The 23,183-nt window shown below is 48.1% G+C and overlaps 1 protein-coding gene across 3 annotated transcripts in view; it reads left to right on the top strand.

Moving 5' to 3' along the window:
- Positions 1 to 22,602, top strand: part of BLVRA (biliverdin reductase A) — a 43,904-nt gene extending 21,302 nt beyond the window's left edge. For 2 of the 3 annotated variants that reach the window (XM_075558161.1, XM_075558159.1), the window contains exons 3-8: positions 7,338 to 7,459; positions 8,225 to 8,344; positions 11,996 to 12,093; positions 18,383 to 18,490; positions 20,624 to 20,795; positions 22,299 to 22,601. In XM_075558161.1, coding sequence (XP_075414276.1) covers positions 7,338 to 7,459; positions 8,225 to 8,344; positions 11,996 to 12,093; positions 18,383 to 18,490; positions 20,624 to 20,795; positions 22,299 to 22,557 — 879 coding nt within the window. In that variant the 3' untranslated portion in view covers positions 22,558 to 22,601. Of the gene's footprint in view, positions 1 to 7,337; positions 7,460 to 8,224; positions 8,345 to 11,995; positions 12,094 to 18,382; positions 18,491 to 20,623; positions 20,796 to 22,298 lie in introns of all 3 variants that reach the window. The other variant, XM_075558160.1, reaches the window with a different exon arrangement.
- The last annotated feature ends 581 nt before the right edge of the window (positions 22,603 to 23,183 follow it).

Here is a 23,183-nt window from a genome sequence, read left to right as displayed (position 1 = left end):
CTTCAGTGGCCTGTGCTTGGCAGAGCACAGGCTCGTCCTGTCCACAGACACCTTGGAAGAATGGAAGGAAATGAATAAAGGCATGTGGAAGACACTGCAGGGGAAGTTTGCCCCCAAGAGTCCCGAGGAGAAGCACAAGGCCTGGGCGAGGTCCTTGTCTCACCCACGGCCCTAAGTCAGCGAAGGTGTCGATAATCACCCCAAAGATGAGGTTCAGCACGATGATGATGACGATGAAGAAGAACAGGAGGTCATAGACCACTCGGGCTGGGAAAAGCGACTCCTGCAGAGGCAAGGCAGGGGGCTGGGCCCACGTTGCCCGTTCTCTGCAGGACTGAGGGTGTGGGCAGCAAGGGGCACCCAGGCTCAGGGGCCAGGAAGACAGCACGGTACACGCCACCCAGCTCCAAAGCGCAGGAACGGCCAGGCACCCGGATTAGGAACAGGCAGGTTTGTCTGTTCCTGGGGGAGTTCATGGGGGGCTGTTTGCTGTCCCGAACTTCAGTTTGTTCTGGACTCGGAGAAGTTCTAGAAACTTGGTCGGCCAGGAGAGAATTTTTTTCTTATATTTTATTAGGGGCTGATACAACTCTTATCACAATCCATACATATACATACATCAATTATATAAAGCACATCCGTACATTCTTTGCCCTAATCATTTTCAAAGCATTTGCTCTCCACTTAAGCCCTTTGCATCAGGTCCTCTTTTTATCCCCTCCCTCCCCGCTTCCCCCTCCCTCATGAGCTCTTGATAATTTATAGATTGTTATTTTGTCATATCTTGCCCTATCTGGAGTCTCCCTTCCCCCCTTCTCTGCCGTCTGTCTCCCAGGGAGGAGGTCACACGTGGATCCTTGTAATCAGTTCCCCCTTTCCAACCCACTCACCCTCTACTCTCCCAGTATCACCCCTCACACCCCTGGTCCTGAAGGTATCATCCACCCTGGATTCCCTGTGCCTCCAGCTCCCATATGCACCAGTGCACAACCTCTGCCCTATCCAGTCCTGCAAGGTAGAATGCAGATCATGGTAGTTGGGGGGAGGAAGCATCCAGGATCTGGGGGAAAGCTGTGTTCTTCATTGGTACTACATCACACCCTGACTGACCCATCTCCTCTCCTAAACCCCTCTATGAGGGGATCTCCAGTGGCCGACAAATGGGCTTTGGGTCTCCACTCTGCACTTCCCCTTCATTCATTATGGTAATATATATAAATATATTTTTTTTTGCATGATGCCTTATACCTGGTCCCTTTGGCACCTCGTGATCGCGCAGGCTGGTGTGCTTCTCCCATGTGGGCTTTATTGCGTCTCAGCTAGATGGCCACTTGTTCACCTTCAAGCCTTTAAGACCCCAGACACTATCACTTTTGATAGCCGGGCATCATCAGCTTTCTTCGCCACATTTGCTTATGCACCTGTTTGTCTTTGGTGATCGTATCATGGAGGTGTGCAGCGAATGATAAGGTTTTTTGTTCTTTGATGCCTGATAACTGATCCCTTCGGGACCACGCGATCACACAGGCTGGTGTATTCTTCCATGTGGGCTTTGTTGCTTCTGAGCTAGATGGCCGCTTGTTTATCTTCAAGCCTTTAAGACCCCAGACACTATCTCTTTTGATAGCCGGGCACCATCAGCTTTCTTCACCACATTTACTTGTTCACCTGCTTTGGCTTCAGCAGTTGTGTCAGGAGGGTGAGCATCATAGAGTGCCAATTTAATAAAAGAAAATATTCATGCATTGAGGGAGTGCTTGAGTAGAGGCCCAAGGTCCTTCTGCCACCTTAATACTAAACCTATAAATATAGACACATAGATCTATTTCCCCATCCTCATATATATATTTGCATATTTACATGTCTTTGTCTAGACCTCTATAAATGCCCTTTGACTCCTAGCTCTTTCCTCCTTCTCCCTTGACTTTCCTCCTGCCCCACTACCATGCTCCGTCCCCACCTGGGTTACAGCTATACCACTTCTTTACGTAACCTTACCCTTGATCATTCCCTACCAGGCCTGCCACTCCCCCCTCACTACCATTTTGGGTCCCATGTTGTTCCCTTGTCCTTGTGTTTGTTAACACCACTTCCTTACCCCCCCCCCACACCCTCCTATCCCAAGTCCCCCCGGAACTGTCAGTCCTGTTGTTTTTCCTCCAGATAGTTCATCTAGCCTGTCTTATTTAGACAGACCTGTGGAAACAATAACATGCACGGAAACAAGACAGAGGAAAACAAAGCAACAGTATACAACCAGACAACAAAACAACAACAAACCACTGACAAAGAACAAAACAAAACACATCAAGAAAGAAAAGCTTGTAGTTCAAGGATCGTTTGTTGACCCTTAGGAGTGTTTTCCAGTCCAGTCTGTTGGGGCACTACGCCGGCCAGGAGAGACTTTGCATTCCCATGCAACTGGGGTGGGCTGAGATTCTGGGAATGCTGGACAACCCAAGCCCAATTCGAAGTTTCCTAATAAAGCAGACTCAGCCTCCCTGGAAAAAAAAAAAAAACGCCCCATTGCATGCTGACTACAGTGTCAAAGGAGCAGAGACTTTACTAACTGACTACTCGGGACACCCCAGAAGCAGCTTCTCTTGGGAGCTGGGCTGGGCATGGCAGGGGCAGGGGCACTGGGTGTTGGGAAGGTGAAAGCTGTATCCTTGTGTGCCTGCTCACAGCTTTCTCTGCCTCCTTAGTCACGGCCATTGATTGAGTCCATGTTGACTCACAGCGACCCTATCGGACAGGGTAGAACTGCCCCTGTGAGTTTCCAAGACTGTGACTCTTTATGGGAGGGCAAAGGACCGTCTGTCTCCCGTGGAGCTGACTGGTGGTTTCAAACTGCCGACCTTCGGGACTGCAACCCACTGCGTAACCCCTATGCCAGCAGAGCTACCGCCTCAGTGATCTCATTGACTCGCTGCGTCACTCACATTCTCATTCCCACTAGCTCTTTTTCGTCCCTCGTTAAATGCTCTAGGCTCTCCCTTCTTCAGGACAAAACAGCATTCCTCTTGACATTATATTCTGTCAAGCTACTATTGTCCTGTCATCTTCCTTCTTCCTTTAAAGGTTTGTTATTGTTGGTGGCTGTGGAGTCAGTCCCAACTCACAGCAACCCTCTGTGTAAAAGAAGGAAACACTGCCCAGTCTTGTGCCAGCATCGCAGTTGTTGTGTTGGAGCCTATTGTTGCAGCCCTTGTGTCAACTCAACTCCGTAAGTTGAATTTTTTTCAACTCATAGTTTTCTCACTGCTCCTCGACCTTACCAAGCATGACGTCCTTCTCCAAGAACTAGTTCCTCCTGATAACATGTCCGAAGTATGTGAAACCGAGTCTCACCATCCTGACTTCAAAGGAGCGTTCTGGTTGTACTTCTTCCAAGATCTGTTGATCTTCTGGCTGTCCACATTGCCGTTAGAGATATGCTTCTTGAAATACATGGCTGCATTGAACTTTTCCATTTCCCCCTGTCGGCAAGAGTACTGGGGGCGCTGCTGTGTTTCTGTGATGCTGGAGGCTCTGCTACCAATATTTCTGCAGACTCACCCTAGGTGCACAGGTTTCAGTGGACCTTCTACACCAAGGCAGACTAAGAAGGAAAGCCTGGTCTCCTTCCCAAAATTAGCTAGTGAAACGGTGTGGGCCACAGTAGTGTGTTATCCGACACCGTGCGAACATGAGCCCCCTTGCTGGAGGGCGTTCAGATACACAGACGGCACTGGCTGCGAAAGGAGACTCAGAAGATGTGTGGGACCCAGAGCCTTCTGCTCTGTTGTCGGCAGGGTCCCCTGGAGTCAGAGTCGGCTGGAACCAGCAGACATCCTCATCCTTTTGTTAGGGTCACCCAGGAACTTTGTCTTTCAAGTTTTAGTTTCATCACCACAGAAATATATGTATGTGGCCCCGAAACTCAAAAGCTACAGAGTGGTCCACAGTCAAGTCTCCCCTGTGTGGTCTCCTCACTGTCTTATCCTCGCCAGCCCTCTGCTACCTGTTACGAACCTCCGTTCACCACTTCCCTTTGCCTCTGATCTCCCTAGCTCAAGGCTTTGTGGTTCACTCCAAATCTCCTGGTAGTTTGCGTTCTAACGAAACAATAAAACATTTGTGTTCACATTAAGCTGATCCAACCTAGTCCATCAATCCACGCTTCTGCCCTAGAATGTCACTCCATCCGCTCATCACTGTTGGCTTTTCCCTCTCCACATGTAAACATTTGTAAAACACTCCTAGATCCAGTTCCCCTTCTGTCTCTTTTCTCTTATCCCTTCACCACATGTCCTTCAGTATGATTACCTTCACACCTGCCTTTAATGCCTAATCCCACTGGGGTCTGACTTTTGTTCTTTCTGGGAAGAAAACGTCTCAGGCAGAGTTCACCGGGAGTCTCAGTATTGCCAGATTTGGTATAAATGTTCTCCTTGAAGTGTTTGGTACTCTGACTTCTCCCTTCCTAAACGTGCCCCCCGGACAGCGCGATGTTCTGCCTGTCTCTCTGGTCCCTTCTCAGATGCTCTCCTCTGGGCTTTGCTCTCTCTGCTCCCTCCAGGCTGGCCCTCCCCAGGGCACACTCCACAGGCTCACTCTCCTGAAGTACACATTGCTTCTCGCTGCTTTTACGCAATCCATTGACTACACTGCCCTGCTCCTGTGCCTGTCTTACCAGCCTCCCCACAAGTTGCAGGCCCTCTCTTCCTGGTCATCTTTCTCCCTCTTTCCCCCTGATTCTTGTGGTTTCCACCCCCAAGGTTTTACCAGTACCTACAGAGCAGGTTAGGAGTCTTCAGCAGCGTGTAAGGAGTTAACATACCAGTTGCTATGGTGATCCATTGCCTAAAACACTTCATTGAGAAGCCTGCAGAACTCATTTCTCTGTCACACGTGGGGTTAACAACTGCGTAACAGAACCATGTAATTTACAGTTTTCTTTGGACATGCCACAGAGAGGCCACGAGGCTTACGCAGTGATCCAGGATGTGATTTTATTCAAAAATATGTCCGTGTGTTCCCAAAAGGAGCCCAGTTGCTATGATACCAGAGTTTTTAAACTCAAATCTGGTCAATGCATATTGACTTTTCAAGGGAACAATACCTTTAGGGCTTGATTTTAACCACTTCTAAGCCAAACCCTAAAGGGATTCATCACTGACTCTTCCACACGGCCCAAGCCAAAGTTGTATGTTTTGCCTCAAGCTGCATTCTCTCGAGAAGCGAAACCAGCGATGCTTGAAAGTATGTATCTATACAAAGAGATTTCGCTCAAGGAAGTGGCTCACCCAGTTGTAGAGGTGAGCAAGTTCCAAGTCCATGCATCAGGTGCCAGGCTTCTCCGGACTCACACAGCTGCAGGCGCTGATGAAATGAAGATAGAGGAGGTTACACGGCAGACTTCTGACTTCAGAAATGAATGCGTGCAAGGTGGCATGTAAGAAGGCAGGTGACTGGTGGCTCCCAGGGTGAGCAGGCAAGATGACAGGCCATGGATCAAACCAAAGAACTGGAGGTGATGAAACGGCATGGGTGCCACGTCCAACTTCTTCTGCTGGAGGGAGATGGAGACTCCAACTCTACTTCTGCCCAAGGATTATACTGGTGAGACAGAGTTCACAAATACCTCCACTCTCCAACTTTTACTCTACACTGACCGACCATCCCTTCAAAACACTCCTCACTACCAGGTTCAAGAATCTATCGCAGTGCCGACAAAGAACTCACCGATAACACTCATACGTTGTAACAGGTTGTAACATATCAGGGTCAGAAGCATTAAGGATAAAATTCGTTTGTCTGAAGTATTTTATCTCAGCCAGGTAGGCAGGTGTGTTTCTCTCCGGTCCTAATTCTCAGCCATGTTGCCCTTGGCATCTTCCCTGCTCAGGCAAGAGTTACAAAGCTCCTTTAGCTGTGATAAACACCCGAAGAGCACCCTACTCTGCAAACCCGCCTCCTGCTCTGCAAACCCGCCTCCTGCCGGAAGACACTCAGCGTTACTTGTTCTCTGGGCTGAGAAGTTCGCTACTATACTCCGTACTCATGACTTTTTTTTTTTTCTTGATGGTTTTGAGATTCTCTGTTCCTGCTTCTGAGATGGCTGTTTTATACCTAGCAGGATGGCACAACTGGCCATCCCCTCATTAAAGCCCTGTAAACTTTATTCACAGGCTCCTACGGTCCTTTTCCTGGAGAGTTCCACAGACTGGGTAGAGAAGCCATGCCATGTAATTCCGCTTCCCTGCAGGAGGGCAGATGATGAGCCACACGGAGCCATATCAGTAGCAAAATGCAAGCGTCTCTAGCAAGTCTGCATACCGGGAGCAGCCACCCGATCCCCAGAGGAAATGTCCTCTCCATTCGTTGGCTGTTCACAGCAGATCTCAACTTGGAAGTGACTACATTATACCAGATTTCATCATGTTGTTGTTGTTGTTAGGTGTCATCGGGTGGACTCTGATCCATAATGACCCTGGTATTGATCCTTAGTGTAGTGGTCTCATGTGCTCTTTGTCCTTTTGTGATTGACTAACACCGCTCAGCATAATGTTCTCCAAGTCCATCCATGTTGTGAGATGCTTTGTGCTTCCATCCTTGTTTGTCAGTGATGCACAGTATTCCACTGTGTGGGTGTGCCAATGTCTCTCTATCCATTCTTCCACTGATGGGCTTTGGGGCTCTTTCCAGCTTCTTGCTGTGATGAACAGTGCTGTCATGAACATGTGTAGTGCTTATTTGAGACTATAAATCTTTATGAGACTAGAAGGTCTCCTCTTCCTCCCAGGAACTGATTTGTGGTTTTCAGCTGCTGATTTTGTGGTTTTCAGTCCCTGTACCCACTGCATCAGATCTCCCACCTTTCTTCAATAATGTCCCTGGGCAGGCTCAAACCAAGCTTTCAGTAGCAGCCCAGTGCTCCAGCTGCCTGGAGCACCCCCCAGGGACCACCACTGAGGGAAAAAGCCCCAGAGAGGGATTAGCCTATGGGAATCCTGAGTAAATGGACATCTCGTGGGTTGGGCATTTAGGTGCTTATAGAACCTGAAGGACTCCTAGCCATGTTGGTTCACCCATCCGCTGGAGGAGGGACTCAGTGACCCCGAGTGGCATGGCTTAGAAAGAACAGCTCCCTTTGGGGTGCAGCTGACTCTTCTCTGAGCCCTCACTTTGGGGAGCACCGTGTGGCCCAGGGAAGAAGCCAGCTCAGTGGTTGTTCTGCCCTGGCACCTTTCTTTACCAGCCCGACTCCCGGCTGCACTTACATCGTCTGATTCTGCCATTCTCTGCTAGGGGCTTGGCTCATTCAGCCCCCTACTTGGTCCCCTCTGTTTCAGCCCGAGAAGAAGTTTGGCGTGGTGGTGGTTGGCGTCGGCAGAGCCGGCTCAGTGCGGATGAGGGACTTGCGGGACTCACATGCTTCCTCGGCGTTCCTGAACCTGATTGGCTTCGTGTCCAGGTGCCTCAACCCGCTTTCTGCCTCATAATTCATGGGAAGCCCAGTAGGACACGGGGATCTCTCAGAGGAGGGTAGACAGGTCCAGCGTCATTCCAGAGGACTGTATTGAGGATCAGCCCCCACAGGCCTGGCTGGGTCTGGGACTGTCGAGGGCCAGGACAGAAGCTGGAGTGTGCAGAGCCCTGCTAGTCTGTGAAGGCATAGGTGGGAAGGATGGGGGTGGGTCGACCCAGTGGGCATAGGAAGGACTGGCCTGAATGAGGCTGGTTTCTGCATGCTGCATCAGTTGTCATAGCAACATCCTCTGCGGGACCATCACTTTAGCACCACCCACATTGGGCAGATGTACAAAAGCTACCCGAGTTACAGATAAGAACACCACCATAGAGAGGTGACATAGCTTGTCCCAGGACACTCAGGTGGAAAGGTTACAAGCTTTCCTTTACCTTGAAAATTTTAAGCTCCCCCTTTTTGCCCCCAAGGAGTCATCTATGACCAGGGGTCCTGAAGAAACTCATAATAGGGTCATACACCCTGCTAGCGGTAGTGCCTGGTCTCCTGACTCCTGCCTCAGCCCCTTTCCTTATACCACAGTGGAAAATAACCCTAAAGGTGGGGAAGGGGTGGAGATTAATCATTTTTTTATTTACAAAAGTTGCTTATTAAGACATTGTTGGGCAGAAGGCAGAAGGGTCGTGTCGTGTATTGTAAGCACATCTTCTGCCTACTTTTTTGTGGGTCGTGTTTCTGTTATTTCTCCAATAGGCGGGAGCTTGGAAGCATTAATGGAGTCCCGCAGATTTCTCTGGAAGATGCCCTTTCCAGCGAGGAGGTCGAGGTGGCCTTTGTCTGCAGCGAGAGCGCCAGCCACGAGGACTACATCAGGTCTGTCTCAGTGCGCGCGTGGGCCTCCCTGCACCCAGCTGAGCAGGCCCCTGGAGACGCTGTGCCAGCCGAAGCTGCACACAGCTACCTCAGTCAGCAGGGCGCCTCAGCGATTTTAGATACAGGCTTTCCAACTGAGGTTTCCCCGTTTTATTTGGTGTGCTATTGGGTTGGGGTTTTGGTGGGTGGGGGATTTGGTATGTGTTTCTTTATATGAAACCCAGGGTAGGTAAATCTATAGAGACAGTGAGTGGATTAAGAGTTTGCGGGGAGAGTTGGCGGAAAGCGGGGCTAAGATGAGTCCAAGACAAAAAACTGGACACAACTGGACTGTAGCGATGCTTGCACACCTCTTTTCCATGCGTTTAAACTACTGCGTCCTATGTGAATTATGTGTCAATAAAACCGTTAAAGTTTGTTTCAAGCTAATGGATTTTTCCCCTGACTTCTGAAGCCCTCTCCTATCATGGGGTCTACTTTAAATTCTTCCTAGAAAACCTTAGAAATGCTCTTACTTCCCATTAAAAATAGCCCAAATGTTAAAACTATTTACCATATATACTTGTGTATAAGCTGAGTTTTTCTGCACATTTTTTATGCAGTCTTTGTGGTAAAATTAGGTGCCCAGGCTGATATTCAGGTCAGCTCATACTAGAGTATATACGGTGTTTGTTCTTGTGTTATTTGCTGACTCATGGCTGTCCAGTGCATAACAGGATGGGGCCCTGGTGAGCCATCGTTTCCCTGCGATGGTTTTCAAAACTAGATTGCCAGGTCTGCTAGCCTCTCTTAGTCTGGGAGCGCTGTCTAAACCTGTTTAGCATTCTAGAAACACCCAGGCGTTCACTGACAGATGGGGGTGGCTGCTCATGAGCAGTTTGGGTTGAAAATGGAATCCAGGTTTCTTATGTGGAGGGCGAGAATTCTCCCCTGAGATCTCCACTGCCCTTTAAGAGTTCTTCAGTTCGGTGTCCCAGAAAGCACTGCGGACATTAAGCATTGACGTGTTTCATTTCTGGATAAACACCTGTCCGAAGCAGTTGGAACAGTGCTTGCTGCTTCTGGGCACACGACGAGATGTTCTGTGGCTTGGCAAAAAACACCATCATTCCTTTCTAGGGATCTTCTTACAACATTGGATCTTCTGCAATGGCAGTATTGTGAAACATCTCTACGCTCCCTTACTGTGAAGGCTCTGTCAGCCACAAGATGAGCTAGTGAGGAAGTAGTGGTAGAATGGAAAGGGGGAAATGGCATTGCCTGTGGACCTGGGGGAGAAAGGAAGAAGTGTCTCCCCACCCCCGAGAAATGGGAGGAGGAGCCCCAGGCCATGTGTAGCTGCTGACCCAGCAGTACAGGCTCCCTCCTTTAACATGGCTGCTTTCCTTTCTCTGAGCCTACTCCTAACGTGAGCTGCCCTGACCACTTCATTAGGGGCCCTAGTGCATTATGCTGCTAGCCGCAAGGTCAACAGTTCCAAACCACCAGCTACTCTGCAGGCAAAAGAGAAGACTTTCTACTCCCATAAAGAGTTACAGCCTTGGAAACCCACACAGGCAGCCCTATAGGGTCACTGTGAGTTGCCATCAACACAATGCCAATGAGGTGTGGAGGTTGAGGCTTACTCCAGCTCCAGTGGGGATAGACATTATTGGCTCTGCTTGAAGTTCCTTAACCTTCTTGGCACCAGAACTTTTTTCCCCTCAAAAAAAAAGGTGACCCCATAACTCTCATGATTGTAAGTATTGGAACCATGTTATCTATATAATGGAGTCCTAGGTGAGGCAAGTAGTTAATATGGGGGCTCCCAGACCAAAGCTGGAAGGTTTGAGACCACCCGACCTGCCTTGGAAGAAAAGCCTGGTGAGTTTCTTCCAAAATATCAGCCATTGGAAACCTTATAACTCACCTGAAAGATAAAAATAAAAAAGAATGTTAAGTTGATACTCTTTGAGTACTTCAAAGTTTGCCAGGAGCTGAGCCTGTCATTGAAGTGCACACCCTCTTCTACGCTTTATTTGAAATTGCAGTGTGGGGAGGCAGTACATGTCTCAACGGAGTTTGATGTGTATTTCTATAGTATGGGAAATTATTTTTTAATCATGCATCTTGCAGTTCTTTTTTTAGGATTAAAAATGTATCTTTATTTAATTTTTAAAAATCATTTTTTGGGGGCCTCGTACAATTCTTATCACAGTCCATACACACACACATCCATTGTGTCAGGAACATATTTACATTTGTTGCCATCATCATTCTCAAAACATTTGCCTTCTACTTGAGCCCTTAATAGCTGCTGCTCATTTTCCCCCTCCCTCCCCACTCCCCCTACCTCATGAACCCTTCATCATTCATAAATTATTATTATTTTGTCATATGTTACACTGTCTGATGTCTTTCCCACCTTCTTCTCTGCTTCCCCTCCCCAGGGAGGAGGCTATACATAGATTCTTGTAGTCAGTTCCCCCTTTGTACCCCACATTCTCTCTACCCTCCAGGCATCGCCACTCTCACCACTGGTCCTGGAGGAGTCATCTGTCCTGGATTCCCTGTGTTTCCAGTTGCCATCTGTACCAATGTACATCCTCTGGTCAAGCCAGACTTGTATACCTGGCAGTTCTTAATGCCAGTGAAACTGGCCATCCGTTCCGATACAGAGGAAAGAAAGTAAAGTCTATGGCGTACAGCTCTAACTGTGGCACACATGGGGTTCCCGGAGTCCGAGTGAATGCCGACTCTTTCTGGTTAGATGGTATTTGTTATCTGTAGAATAAAATCCAAAGTCCTGACCATAAGTCAGACACCATCAACTTTTATACAGCCTCATCCTACGACTCCCTGTAGCTCACTTTCCTGCCATACTGAAATTCACTCTCCCTTCCGAATGGACAGAGCCCTATAAAACACCTCTCAACCTGCTGTACCTAGAAAACCCCTAGGCATACTTCAAAACCCAGTTCAAATATCCTCAGTGAAATAGTCTTGCCTTTCTCCAGGGTAAGCTGGCTGCCCCAGTCTTTATTTAAAGCTCCATGTGGTATCATAATTTATGTCTTAATACATTCTGACTCATAGTGCCCCTAAAGGACAGTATAGAACTGCCCCATGGGGTTTCCATGACTGTAAATGCCACACCACATCTTTTTCCTGGAGAACAGTGGATGGTCTTGAACCCCAACCTTTCAGTTATCAGCTGAGCACTCAGCCACTGCACCGTCAGCGCTCCTGAAGTGGCCACTCACCATCACTCACGGTCATCTAGTCAATTCCAATTCATAGCACCCCTACAGGACCGGTGAGAACTGCCCCTGTGGGTTTCCGAGACTATGGTTCTTTGGGGGAGTAGAAAGCCTGGTAAACAGTTGAATAAAAGTAAAAACATAACTAGAAAGTCATTTTCATAGATGTAATAGCACATAGAAATGTTTCCATCTTCTTTCCCTTACAAAGAGAGCATAATGGCAGTGATTTCCTCAATACTCTTTGCCACTGAGATTTCTTCATGAAATATTTGTACACAAATGGGGGCAGTGGGGGGCAGCCTGTAAAGCTCCTGGGTATTTTTAGCAATCTGTTATAAGTGGTGCAGGGAATTTTAGTGAAGATTATTTCAAGTTGTCCTTATGCTGAATTTTTTTTTCTTTCCCAAAGGCAGTTCCTAAATGCTGGCAAGCATGTCCTTGTGGAATACCCCATGACACTGTCGCGGGCGGCAGCCCAGGGACTCTGGGAGCTGGCTGAGGAGAAAGGTGATGGATGTTCTGTCTCCTGTCTGCAGGGTTGCTTTGGTACCATCCTGTATCCCTTTAGAATGCAACTCCCATTTCAGATACATTGCCCTGATTACACTGGACTCCTCCTCCACATCCCCTTCCACCCTGTGCTCTGGGTACCAAGGGACTGTGTCTGGGGTGGCAAGGCGAAAGAGTGGGTGGGAATTTGCAAGCCTGTGTTCTGTTACTTTGAAGCAGCCTATGACTTAGCTTCGAATATGCGAGTGTCTTGATGGGATTCTGGTTTTGTTGATGTGATGTTTGTATTACAAATGTAAAAATGCTCAAATCAAAGTAACGTATTATCTTTTAGACATGCTTTGTGGTGTCTCCAGGGGAACAATCGTGTATTAAATATCGGCTACATTCCAGGAGTTGGGAACCCTGCTAATAAGTACATCACGCACGTGCTTTGAATAAATCTAGAAATCCTTGGTGAGAGATGTTTCCCCGTTGAGCTCTGAAGTGCACACCTTTTCCATGAAGCCACACTGCCCTCCTGAGGTCTTCATGGTGTGTAATACCTGGGCAGCCCCTCTGTGGAGGCCACTGGGATGAGCTAGAATGGGTAGGGATTGAAGAAGCGAATCAAACGAAGCTTAAATCATAAACTGTCTGTTTCAGCGTTGGCTATTGAAGATCTTAGCTATGTGAACAATGTATGTGAACAGCCCGAATGAAAACCACCAAAGAAAGTACCTTGTGCTCATCAGCAACACAGACTGATCTTGCGGAAGTCACCCTCCCTTCTCTGCAGCATTGGGCTGTGCTCCAGGTCCACTTTTCTCATCTGGCCAGAAATCCAGGCAGTTCTCCAGTAGGTGGTTGTTGAGTGAAAACATAGATGAAGAGATGCAGAGTTTGGGGAACTCTAAAGTCCTCATCTTTGTACGAGGGCAAGTCAAAATTATTGCTGCAAAATCACAGAGAGACGTTTGTTAACTTCAAGGTCAGCAGTTCTAAACCACGGGCCACTCTTTGGGAGAAAGACACGTTCTACTGTAAAGATGGTGCCCGGCTATCAAAAGATATAGCGTCTGGGGTCTTAAAGGCTTGAAGATAAACATCTAGCTCAGAAGTAACAAAGCCCACATGGAAGAAGCACACCAGCCTGTGTGACCGCGAGGGGTCGAAGGGATCAGGTATCAGGCATCAAAGAACAAAAAATCATATCATTGTAAATGAGGGGGAGTACAGAGTTGAGACCCAAAACCCATCTATGGAAAACTGGACACCCCCTTACAGAAGGGTCACGGGGAGGAGACGAGTCAGTCAGGGTGCAGTGTACCAATGATAAAACATACAACTTTCTTCTAGTTCTTAAATGCTTCCTCCCACCCCCTATCATGATCCCAATTCTACCTTACAAATCCAGCTAGACCAGAGAGTGTACACTGGTACAGATAGGAACTGGAAACATAGGGAATCCAGGATGGATGATCCCTTCAGGACCAGTGGTGAGAGTGGCAATACCGGGAGGGTGATGGGAGGGTGGGGTAGAAAGGGGGAACTGATAACAAGGATCTACATATAACTTCCTCCCTGGGGGATGGACAACAGAAAAGTGGGTGATGGGACATGTTGGACAGTGTAAGATATGACAAAGTGATAATAATTTATAAATTATCAAGGGTTCATGAGGGAGGGGGGCTTGGGAAGGGAGGGGGAAAATGAGTTGCTGATACCAAGAGCTCAAGTAGAAAGAGAATGTTTTGAGAATGATGATGACAACAAATGTGCTTGACACAATATATATATATATACATATATATATATATATATATATATATATATATATATATATATATAGATTGTGATAAGACTTGTACGAGCCCCTGATATAATGATTTTTTTAAAAAAGAATTAGAGTCTTGGAAACTCACAGGGTCAACTTTACCCTGGCCCCTAGGGTCACTATGGTCCAGTCCAGAATTGACTTGATAGCAGTGAGTTATATTTTGTTTTTTATTCAACAAAAATACCAAAATGCTAACTTGTTGTTTCCCACCATATCCTCTAAGGCTGGTGTTTCCAGCCCTCTAATTCCTCCATGAAGATTGCTGTAGTCTTTGATTTGCACCCAGCAAATGGCCGCTTGGCATCCTCATGAGAAGCAAATTGAGTTCCTTTTCAATGTTATTTGAGTTTGAGGAACAAAAAGAAGCCTGACGGGGAAGTAACGGGGCTGGAGGGTGCCTAGGTTGCATTTCGCTACCCTCGAAGAATGAGAAGATGTATTGTCATGATGGAACAATCTTCTTGGCACCGCTTCCCTGATCTTGTCCTCACTGATGCAATTTCCCATTTTCTTAAAATGTCAACTGGGAAGTCCCCAGCATCATTCTTTGAAAAGATGTATCGAAACTACTCCTTCGCAATCCCTAGAGATACCATAACCTTAAGAAAGGACTGTTCGGCCCACTTGAACTTAGCTTCCACAGCAGACCCCTTCAGCAACCATCATTTTGATTGGACCTATTTTTTTTTAAGGTACTAAGGCAAACACATACCTGAGGGAACTTGTCTGAAGCCATTCACTGCTGGCAGCGGCATGGTTTAATGCCATCTTGTTGGCAACAACTGGTGTATGTAAGAGCCGGGACCCCAACAGCAATATATTTTGACTTACTCCTATATGTCCCTCGAGACATGGATGTCTGTGCAGTAAGTACAAGATTGCAAAGGAAAGCCCACAGAAGTCTCGTGAATTGCAAAGGGAAAAGGAATGTGGCCAAGGGAGAGCTCTGCTGGCCGCCGTAGTGCCCAGATGATGGTGAGCATCAGCCGGCCGGCTTCACGAGCCTTTCCGTGCAGTGCAATGGGAAGGGCACAGGAGCACCCGTGGGACACATTTTCTTGAGGACACTTGGATTTTTGGACACAATTCTAAGTACAGGAATTTCATCCAGGGGCAGAGAGATTAATGAAAGGACGCCAATTTGACAAATCAAGCTCCTTCGAATATGGGTACTATACAGGCTGTTCTTTCAAAGAGAGAAAGTGCTGTGCCTCGCGACTTCCTTCCGAAGAGAGCAGTGGGGAGCGGGCCACGAGCCACCTCGCAGTGGAGCAGCCAGCCAGGCACTACCTTCACCAGGTGCGCGGGATGGGTCTTGTTGACAGCTTGTAGCCCCACCGCGATGCGCTGAGTCTGGCTCTTGGCCTCTGTGCTTTTCTTTGCCAACACCGTCGTAGTCCGAATAAAAACATGAGACACAATCAAATTGAGGGACATTCTTCCGCAGAAAAACACGAGACAAGATCTAGTTAAGCACATTCTACAAAATAACCTGACTAGCCTTTCTCAGAGCCGCCAGCTTCATGAACAAGAAGAGTCTGGACAACTTTTCACCCTTCCAAGCAGACCCTCGGGAGACACCACAACCAAATGTGATGTGTCCTGCGTGGGATTCTGGGGCACTTGGGAAGAGTGCAGGAAATCTGAATTAAGTATGGCTTTAGTTATTTTTTCAAAAAACAAGAAACTACCAAAGACCATTGTTACACTGGGGCTTTGTAAGTTGTCCCTTAAACCAGCATAACCGGGTGGATGTGTTCGGATCATGAATGGACTTTTTAAAACGAGGAAGGGACCTCTTCACCAAAGAATGACTTGTGCTCTAGGAAGGTATTCATGCTCCTTCTGGAAGCAGGCCTAGCACCTGTGCATGACGGTTCTCCCAGTGTGAGATGGATGGTGTGCTCAGTGCTATGGAGCCAAAGAGATACCCTGTCCTTGAGAAGTTCAAGCTGCCAGACGACCACAAACCGCCCCACAGGGCCTGCTGCAAGTGAAGGCAGAGCCCAGGAGATAACCACCGTATTCAATCCTGCATACTTACCAAAAGGAGCTTTTTGTGGAATGGCAAAGGTCATTGAATAAATAAAGCAAGGCCCAATAGTCTAATTATGACTGTTTCTTTCCCCCCCAAAAAACTGCCAATGAGTCTATTCAGACTCATAGTAACCCTATACCTGCTCCTGTGGGGTGATAAAACTGTGACTCTGTGGGAGCACAGAAAGTCTCCTCGTTCTCCCCAAGAGCTGCTGGTGGTTTCTAACTGCCCCCGCCCCCCTTGCAGTTAGCAGCCTAATTGCTAACCTGCCAAGTCTTCCAGAGCTGCCGTTGTTGCGTTAGGAGCCAGACTCACGGCGTGCAAGTAGAACAAACCCCTGTCCAGTCCTAGGTTGCAGCCCATTAGATGTGTGAGTCGTTGACTTCAAGTCTAATGGATCACACAGATGGCTGGAAAGCTCTCCGGTCAAACTAGTTTCCGTCAAGTCAGCTCTGACTCAGGACAGTGGCATGCTTGTCAGAGTAGACTGCATCCCCTGGGGTTTTCAGTGGCAAGTGCAGAAGTTGGTTACCAGGACGGTCTTCCTGCAGCTAGACTAAAACCTCCAACCTTTAGGTTAGCAGCCAAGCATGCCAACCATGTTGAAGGATTCCAAAATCTCTCCACGGGAAGGGAAAATGCTGTACTGCTCCAGGGGTAGGAAGTCGATTGTAGGAATCAAGGTCTCAATTTCATGAAGAACTTTCCGAGACCTGTGCTGTCTTGGCATTTTCACTTGGAGAGCACACTCCCAGCATGGGGTGCTACGTGGTTGACTGATGCATGGTTAGGGTCCTTTCGGCATTTTAAGTATCACAGGTGGAGCAAAATTGACAGTTCCCTTTTCATAAAATTAAGACACAACCTTAAATGAGTCACTGTCAACAGCCGTGGGCTGGCCTTTGTTCTGCCCCTGGGCCTTCTCAGAACTAGAAGATGTGTTTCTCCAGCGCCATGCTTCACCCCAGACACTTGCCATGTTTATAACAACAAGTGGTACAAATGTTGCTAGCACTTGAGCATTGTTGACTAAACTAGTGACCCGGCACGCTTTGTCAGGAGAGTGGCTAAGGAACGAGTCCCTTTTCTTCTAAAAAAGCAGCTCTAAAGACCCTTCAAGAAACTTGAGTTTCGATGACATCTTCTCCACCCAGAGAACACCTTGAATGGCATGACCCTTGTCTTTTTAAATTGAGCTGTCACTTACATACGGTAAACTGCAGAGATGTGAGTTCCAGAAGAAATTTGGATCAGCCCAGGTGACCATCATTTCAGCAAACATAGAAGATTGTGTACTTCAGGTGTGCTTAATCACACAGTAGTTCATGAAGCTTCTGGTCCAGATGTAAAAAACAAGCACAAAAGCAAAATATTTTAACTTTTTCTTATAATCAGTTTTAGTTATTAATATTAAGGCTGTATCCTCCCTCTAACACTTGCTTTGTTTTGTTTTTTAATCATCTGATTCTTCCAGTGTTTTGAAATGAAGTCTGATTTTGTTTTTCAAAACCATTTTATTGAGAGCTGGTACAGATACTATAACATTCCATAGTTCAATCATGTGAAGCAGCGTTGGACAATTGTTACCACAATCAGTGTCAAACCATTCTCTTTGTTCGTGACCTCCTTGACTTCGGCTCCCCTTTACCCTCCCCCTCCCCCTCCCCTCAATTGTAGCACCTTCTTTTAATCCAGATGGTCCAGTGTCTACCTGGGCTCTAGCTCTTGGTGCTGTACTGCCCCCTTCTTTCCAGGGCTGGAGCTAACACTTGGCTTGATCATCTTGCCTTTAGGGACAAGTGGACCCCTCTTTCTCAGGTTTCCCCTCTGTTGGTGCTTAGAACTTGTGCTGGGGTGTATCAGAATGTCACCAGTGGGTTCTGCTGTTCTAGAAGGAGACTCCAGAATGTACCTCCACTATCCAGAAGTCACCATGACTGCCTAAACGATACATAACTAGAAGTCTGCCATTTTAACCAGCTTTAAGTTACACTCCATGGACATTAACTGCATTCACCATATTGTACTACTGTCGCCAGTGTCCATTCCCCAAATCTTACATCACTTTTAACAGAAACTCAGTGGCCCTTAAACTATGACTCTCCATTTTCTCCTCCCATGCACACCCCAAAAACAACTAATAACTTTCTTTGTGCATTTTTCTGTTCTAGATATTTCAAATGACAGCTCAAATGGTGTGTGTCCTTTGGTGACCGATTTCTCTGAGCTGAAGGTTTCATCCATGTTGTGGCGTGTGTTTCTCTGTGTGGCTCAGTAGGGTGCCAGGGTTTGCATGGACCACACTTTGTTATCCATGCATCTGCCCGGGTTGTTCGTCCCTTCTGACGACCGAGGAATTCTGTGACCAGCATTGGTGTTCAACTTTCTGTTGGAGTCCCTGAATAATCGCCTTTCTTACTTCGCGACAGGAAAAATCCTACACGAGGAGCATGTTGAACTCTTGATGGAAGAGTTTGCATTCCTGAAAAAGGAAGTGGTGGGGAAGGACCTGCTGAAGGGATCGCTCCTCTTCACAGGTCAGTTCTAGGGGGCTGCAGGTCTCCCCAGTGGAGGGGCCAGAAGGCCTTTCCGGTCCCATCCCAGGTTCCTAGAACGCGCTTTGGGACTCCTTTCTGCTAATGACTCTCAGACCCGGGGCTGATTTTATTTAATTTTCCTGTGCTTCAATGAGTAATGAAAATAGCTGTTTTGATTCTTCCTCCAAATGAGACTTATTTCCTCGGTGGACCTTGGGTAACAAGGCGTGTGCAAAATCAAGAGCACATCGATGCTTCCGCGCCAGTCTCTGAGGCCAAGTGCTCCCTCCTGAAATCTTCCCGGTTGTAGCTTTTCTCCGCAGGACATTGCGCATCGTTCTGTGGGTCTTTTTATAAGGCAGGGGAGGTGGATTCCTGATGAAAAAAGGGTTTATGCGTTCTTTGAGAACAAACAGAATATTAGGGTTCTCTAGAGAAACAAAACCAGGATACTAATGATTTTATATATATTTAGATAGATAGATAGCATAAGAAATAAACAGTTAACTAATCTATAAATCAGTACAAATGGCTCAGTGCAACTCACTCCTGTGAGACCCTGGCAGTCCTTCAAGTCTTGAGGGCCACTGGGTAGTCCTCTGTAGAGCAATCCGGGCTATCCGGGAACAGGCAGCAAACAGCAAGGCAGGTCACCAGCAGTCAGCCAGATGACAGGGTCCGACAGTCCCCAGCTCAAGAGATGTAAATTCCAATGGTGTGACGACGCAGGTCTTGAAAGAACCTCAAATTACAGCAACACAGTCCACGGGTTAGGTGTCCCACAGGTAGTGTAGCTCGCAAGTCGAGGCAGGGAACAAGCTAAGACAGCCACACACTGGTCCAATCATCAGAGAATAAGAGACAAGAAAGTTGAGGCTCGGCGAGCCATTTATCTCTCTGCCCTTCAATTAATCCCATGTGTTCACTGGCCAGGTTGGCACAATAAACCTACCTATCACAGTATACACACAGCCCCCCACTAGCACCTTATTGCTTGATTCATGCATATTAGGCTGCTTCTTTGATGCCAGGCCTTCTCTGAGCAGCTCCGTTAAAACCAGTGCTTTGGCCTTGAACTGGCTCCTGGTAACCCGGAAGGACTGGATAGACCTGCTCTGTGGGGTTTCCGAGACGGCGAATCTTTAAAGAATCAGACTGTCTCATCTTTCTCCTATGGAGCAGCTGATGGGTTTGAACTGCTCACCTTGTGGTTAGCAGCCTGGTGCTTAACCCCCTGCACTACTAGGACTCCTGAGAAAGAAGGTGTCCTGGTGGGCCCTGCTCCTGAGGGCACCACTGGAAGAACTCGACCCTTGTAGCTTTCCCTGGCTCCCCTACAGTGTATTGGGGCTACTTTTCTCCTACGGGTTTTCAGTACCCCAAACCCCCAAACTCACCACCCTCGAGTCAATGCCAACTCACTGTGACCCTATAGGACAGGGTAGAACTGCACTTGTGAGTTTCTGAGACTAACTTTTTACGGGGACAGGCAGTCCCGTCTTTCTCTTGAGAAGCACTGTGGTTTCAAGCTTCTGACCTTGTAGTTAGCATTCCGACAAGGGCAAACACCACTGGTGAGTGGGTCCAGAGGAAGACTCCAGAGTATGCCACTATCCACAGGGCACGTCCCATGCGTGTTCCATGAGCTTCCAGAAAGCATAGTGGAACCTCATCAGTTCCTTTCAGAATCCATGTTCATCTTTTAAAATGATGATATGAGTCGTGGCAACTACTCTGTAGCAGGACCTGTGCTGAGTAGGTGAACCTGGGGAAAGCAGCGTGTAATGTAGGCCCTTATGAGAGCCCTCCCACAGAGAGAGACACGGTGGCTTACAGACACTCGTGGCTTCCCACGTTCACAAAGCACTCAGGTGGCAGCGCCAGAGGTGAGCTCACGCTTCTGACCCTTCACTCTCACTGCCACGGAGTCAGTGCTGGCGCCGATGTCCCAGAAAACACTTCAGTATACTTTTACTAACAGGATGGAACTTAAGGCACAGAGAATGGGCGCGGCTTTAAAGGAAGAGATCAGGTTAGCCCTGTGTGTCTTTGTTCGCCCCCTCCCGATCCCCTGGCTTGTCTCCCCTGGCTTCCTGTTCTCACCATGTTTGCGACCCCCCCCCCCGCCCCCAGCTGCCCCTCTGAAGGAAGAGCAGTTCGGCTTCCCGGCATTCAGTGGCATCTCTCGCCTGACCTGGCTGGTCGCCCTCTTTGGGGAGCTTTCCGTTGTGTCTGCCACCTTGGTGGAGCGAAAGGAAGAGCAGTCTATGAAGATGACTGTGTGCTTGGAGACGGAACAGAAGAGGTGAGGCCGTTGGGAGAGACTGTAGGCAAGGAGGCCTGGGGCTGAGTGTTAGCAAGGAGGAAGACAGAAGGCAGAGGGGTACAGGGGCTGGCCCTCCACCCCCGAGCGAGCTCTCTGCCTCTTCAGACAGGCCAAAGCCGCCCAAAAGCCCACTGCCATGGAGTCTGCTCGGACTCAGCAGCCCTCCAGGACACACGGGAACTGCTCTCTGAAGGGTTCTAAGGCTGAAAGGCCTTATGGGCGCCAAGAGGCTTTCTAAGCACTACTGCGTAGCACACGCCTTCTCCTTGACACTGGTCCACCCAGTGGGGGTAGTGAAGGAAAGAGAAAGCAGAGAGGCATCTGGAAGCCAAGAGCCTTGGTTCTAGGAAGAAGAGTATGTGGACACCCACACACACTATATTAGCTGATATATAAGCATGTGACGAGATTGACTGCAACCAGGGTGCTGCATTCACTAAGGGCCTGGAAAGAGCTTCAGCTATTTGACAGTAAGAAAAGATTAAATTCATATAATCAGATATGGCATACAAACAACAATAATTAACACGGCAACATTTAGAAGATTGTAAAATATTTGAAAATAAAGTCCACAAAACAAGTATGATAACTTATACCTGATCATTCTCAAAACTTAAACTCACTGTCGTCGAGTCAGTTCTGCAGGTGCCCGGGAGGGTGCCGAGTGGGACTTGGGGAGCGGAAGGCCCGTCTTTCCCCTGGGGCCAAGGGGGGGCAGCAGTTGTTACCCGCAGAGCTCTTTGAGTTCAGTGTTACCAGGATGTAACTTGTTCAGAGGTCTCAAATACAAAGCTAACCTGCGGCCTACATATCAGCACGTATTGGAAGGAGTATTCTCCAACGGAAGATACTCTTATTTAGGTGCAAAAAAATCTGTAGCTTTTGTTTCTGATTTAAACAGCCTTTAAATCAATGCTGTTTTGTTTTCAGACCGGAAGGAAACAGGTTTTATACCCATGCAATCTAATTAACCAAGCGTCTTTCCGGCATCAGCGGCTGTTCGGGAGATTTCTCTAGTTTTCATCAAGCTGGTAGCAGAGTTCTTGCCTGCTAGGAGGCAAGAGTGGTGCCCGCCCTGAGAAGGACAGAGTTTAGATGTCTGTCTGTTCAGAGTGCTGACTTGAACCAGGGGTGGGAGTTTGGTATTTCTGTCGCTTGTAAGTCCACGTCCACATGGAGGTGCCTTGTGGCCTGATTCCCTGGGAGGGATTTACGAGACTCAGGGTAAAAACCACAGAATAACAAACTGATATTTGTGCACCATCATCATTGGGCTTGTTTTGCTGCTTGGTGACACAATTGGATAAATTTAAGGTTGACAGGAAAGGTAGGAACACACAGTCCCACGTTGAGCACTAGCTGCATGCCTGGGGGACGGGGCAGGGCCGGGGGCGGAGCGGGGGGGGGGGGTGAGCATCTGGTGTGGGCCGAGCCAGGAAGAGCAGGCACCTGAGTGGCCACTACCTTGTGTCTCCTCTGCAGCCCGCTGACGTGGACTGAAGAGAAAGGGCCCGGCCTAAAGCGGAACCGATATCTGAGCTTCCATTTCAAATCCGGGTCCCTGGAGAACATGCCCAATGTCGGAATCAATAAGAACATTTTCCTGAAAGACCAAAATATATTCGTCCAAAAACTCTTGGGCCAGTTCTCTGAGAAGGAGCTGGCTGCCGAGAAGAAGCGCATCCTGCACTGCCTGGGGCTCGCCGAGGAAATCCAGAAGTTGTGCCGTCCAAACAATTAAGATGGGCTTGGGGGACGATGAGGGTGGCACCGTTTCTACCACGGGGGGGGGGAGGGGGGTTTGTTATAACAAAACCTGACCTTTCCTCTTTATGCTGACAATTAAAACGCAGTTTCTTGGGTAACAGTTTGCTTATGGTCATGAGTTGGTGGTGGTGGTTCATGTGTGTGTCTTGTGTGTCTTGTGTATTGATAATTAAACACATTTTCTTAGGTAACAGTTTGCTTATGGTCGTGAGGTGGTAGTGGTGGTGTGTGTGTGTGTGTGTGTGTGTGTGTGTGTGTACGCATGTGTTGATACTTAAAGGTAGGGGTGTGTGCGGAAGTTGACCTTACTTCCTTACAGAGTGGGTAGCTGCTCATCTGCCTGGTTTCATTTGCTTTTTCCTACCACCACCCATGAGGGGGACATTGATGGTTGGTTCAGTGATGGAGGGCTCATCTTCCTGAGGCCCCCCTGGTGTGCGTCTCAGCCAGTGCACTGTGTAGAAGCCACCACTGTGTCTCAGTGGGGCATAGATGTTGCTATGATACTGGACCATCCAGACTAAGGCTCAGAAGAAAGCTGGCAATCTCCTTCTGGGATCCAGTGACTGGCAACCCTGCGGATCCCAACAGTGAGAGCCA

The sequence above is a fragment of the Tenrec ecaudatus genome, chromosome 9 (assembly GCF_050624435.1).
Source record: "Tenrec ecaudatus isolate mTenEca1 chromosome 9, mTenEca1.hap1, whole genome shotgun sequence".
NCBI classification, from domain to species: Eukaryota; Metazoa; Chordata; class Mammalia; order Afrosoricida; family Tenrecidae; genus Tenrec; species Tenrec ecaudatus.
Note: the sequence above shows the minus strand (reverse complement) of the source record. Positions and strands in the feature narration are given on the sequence as shown.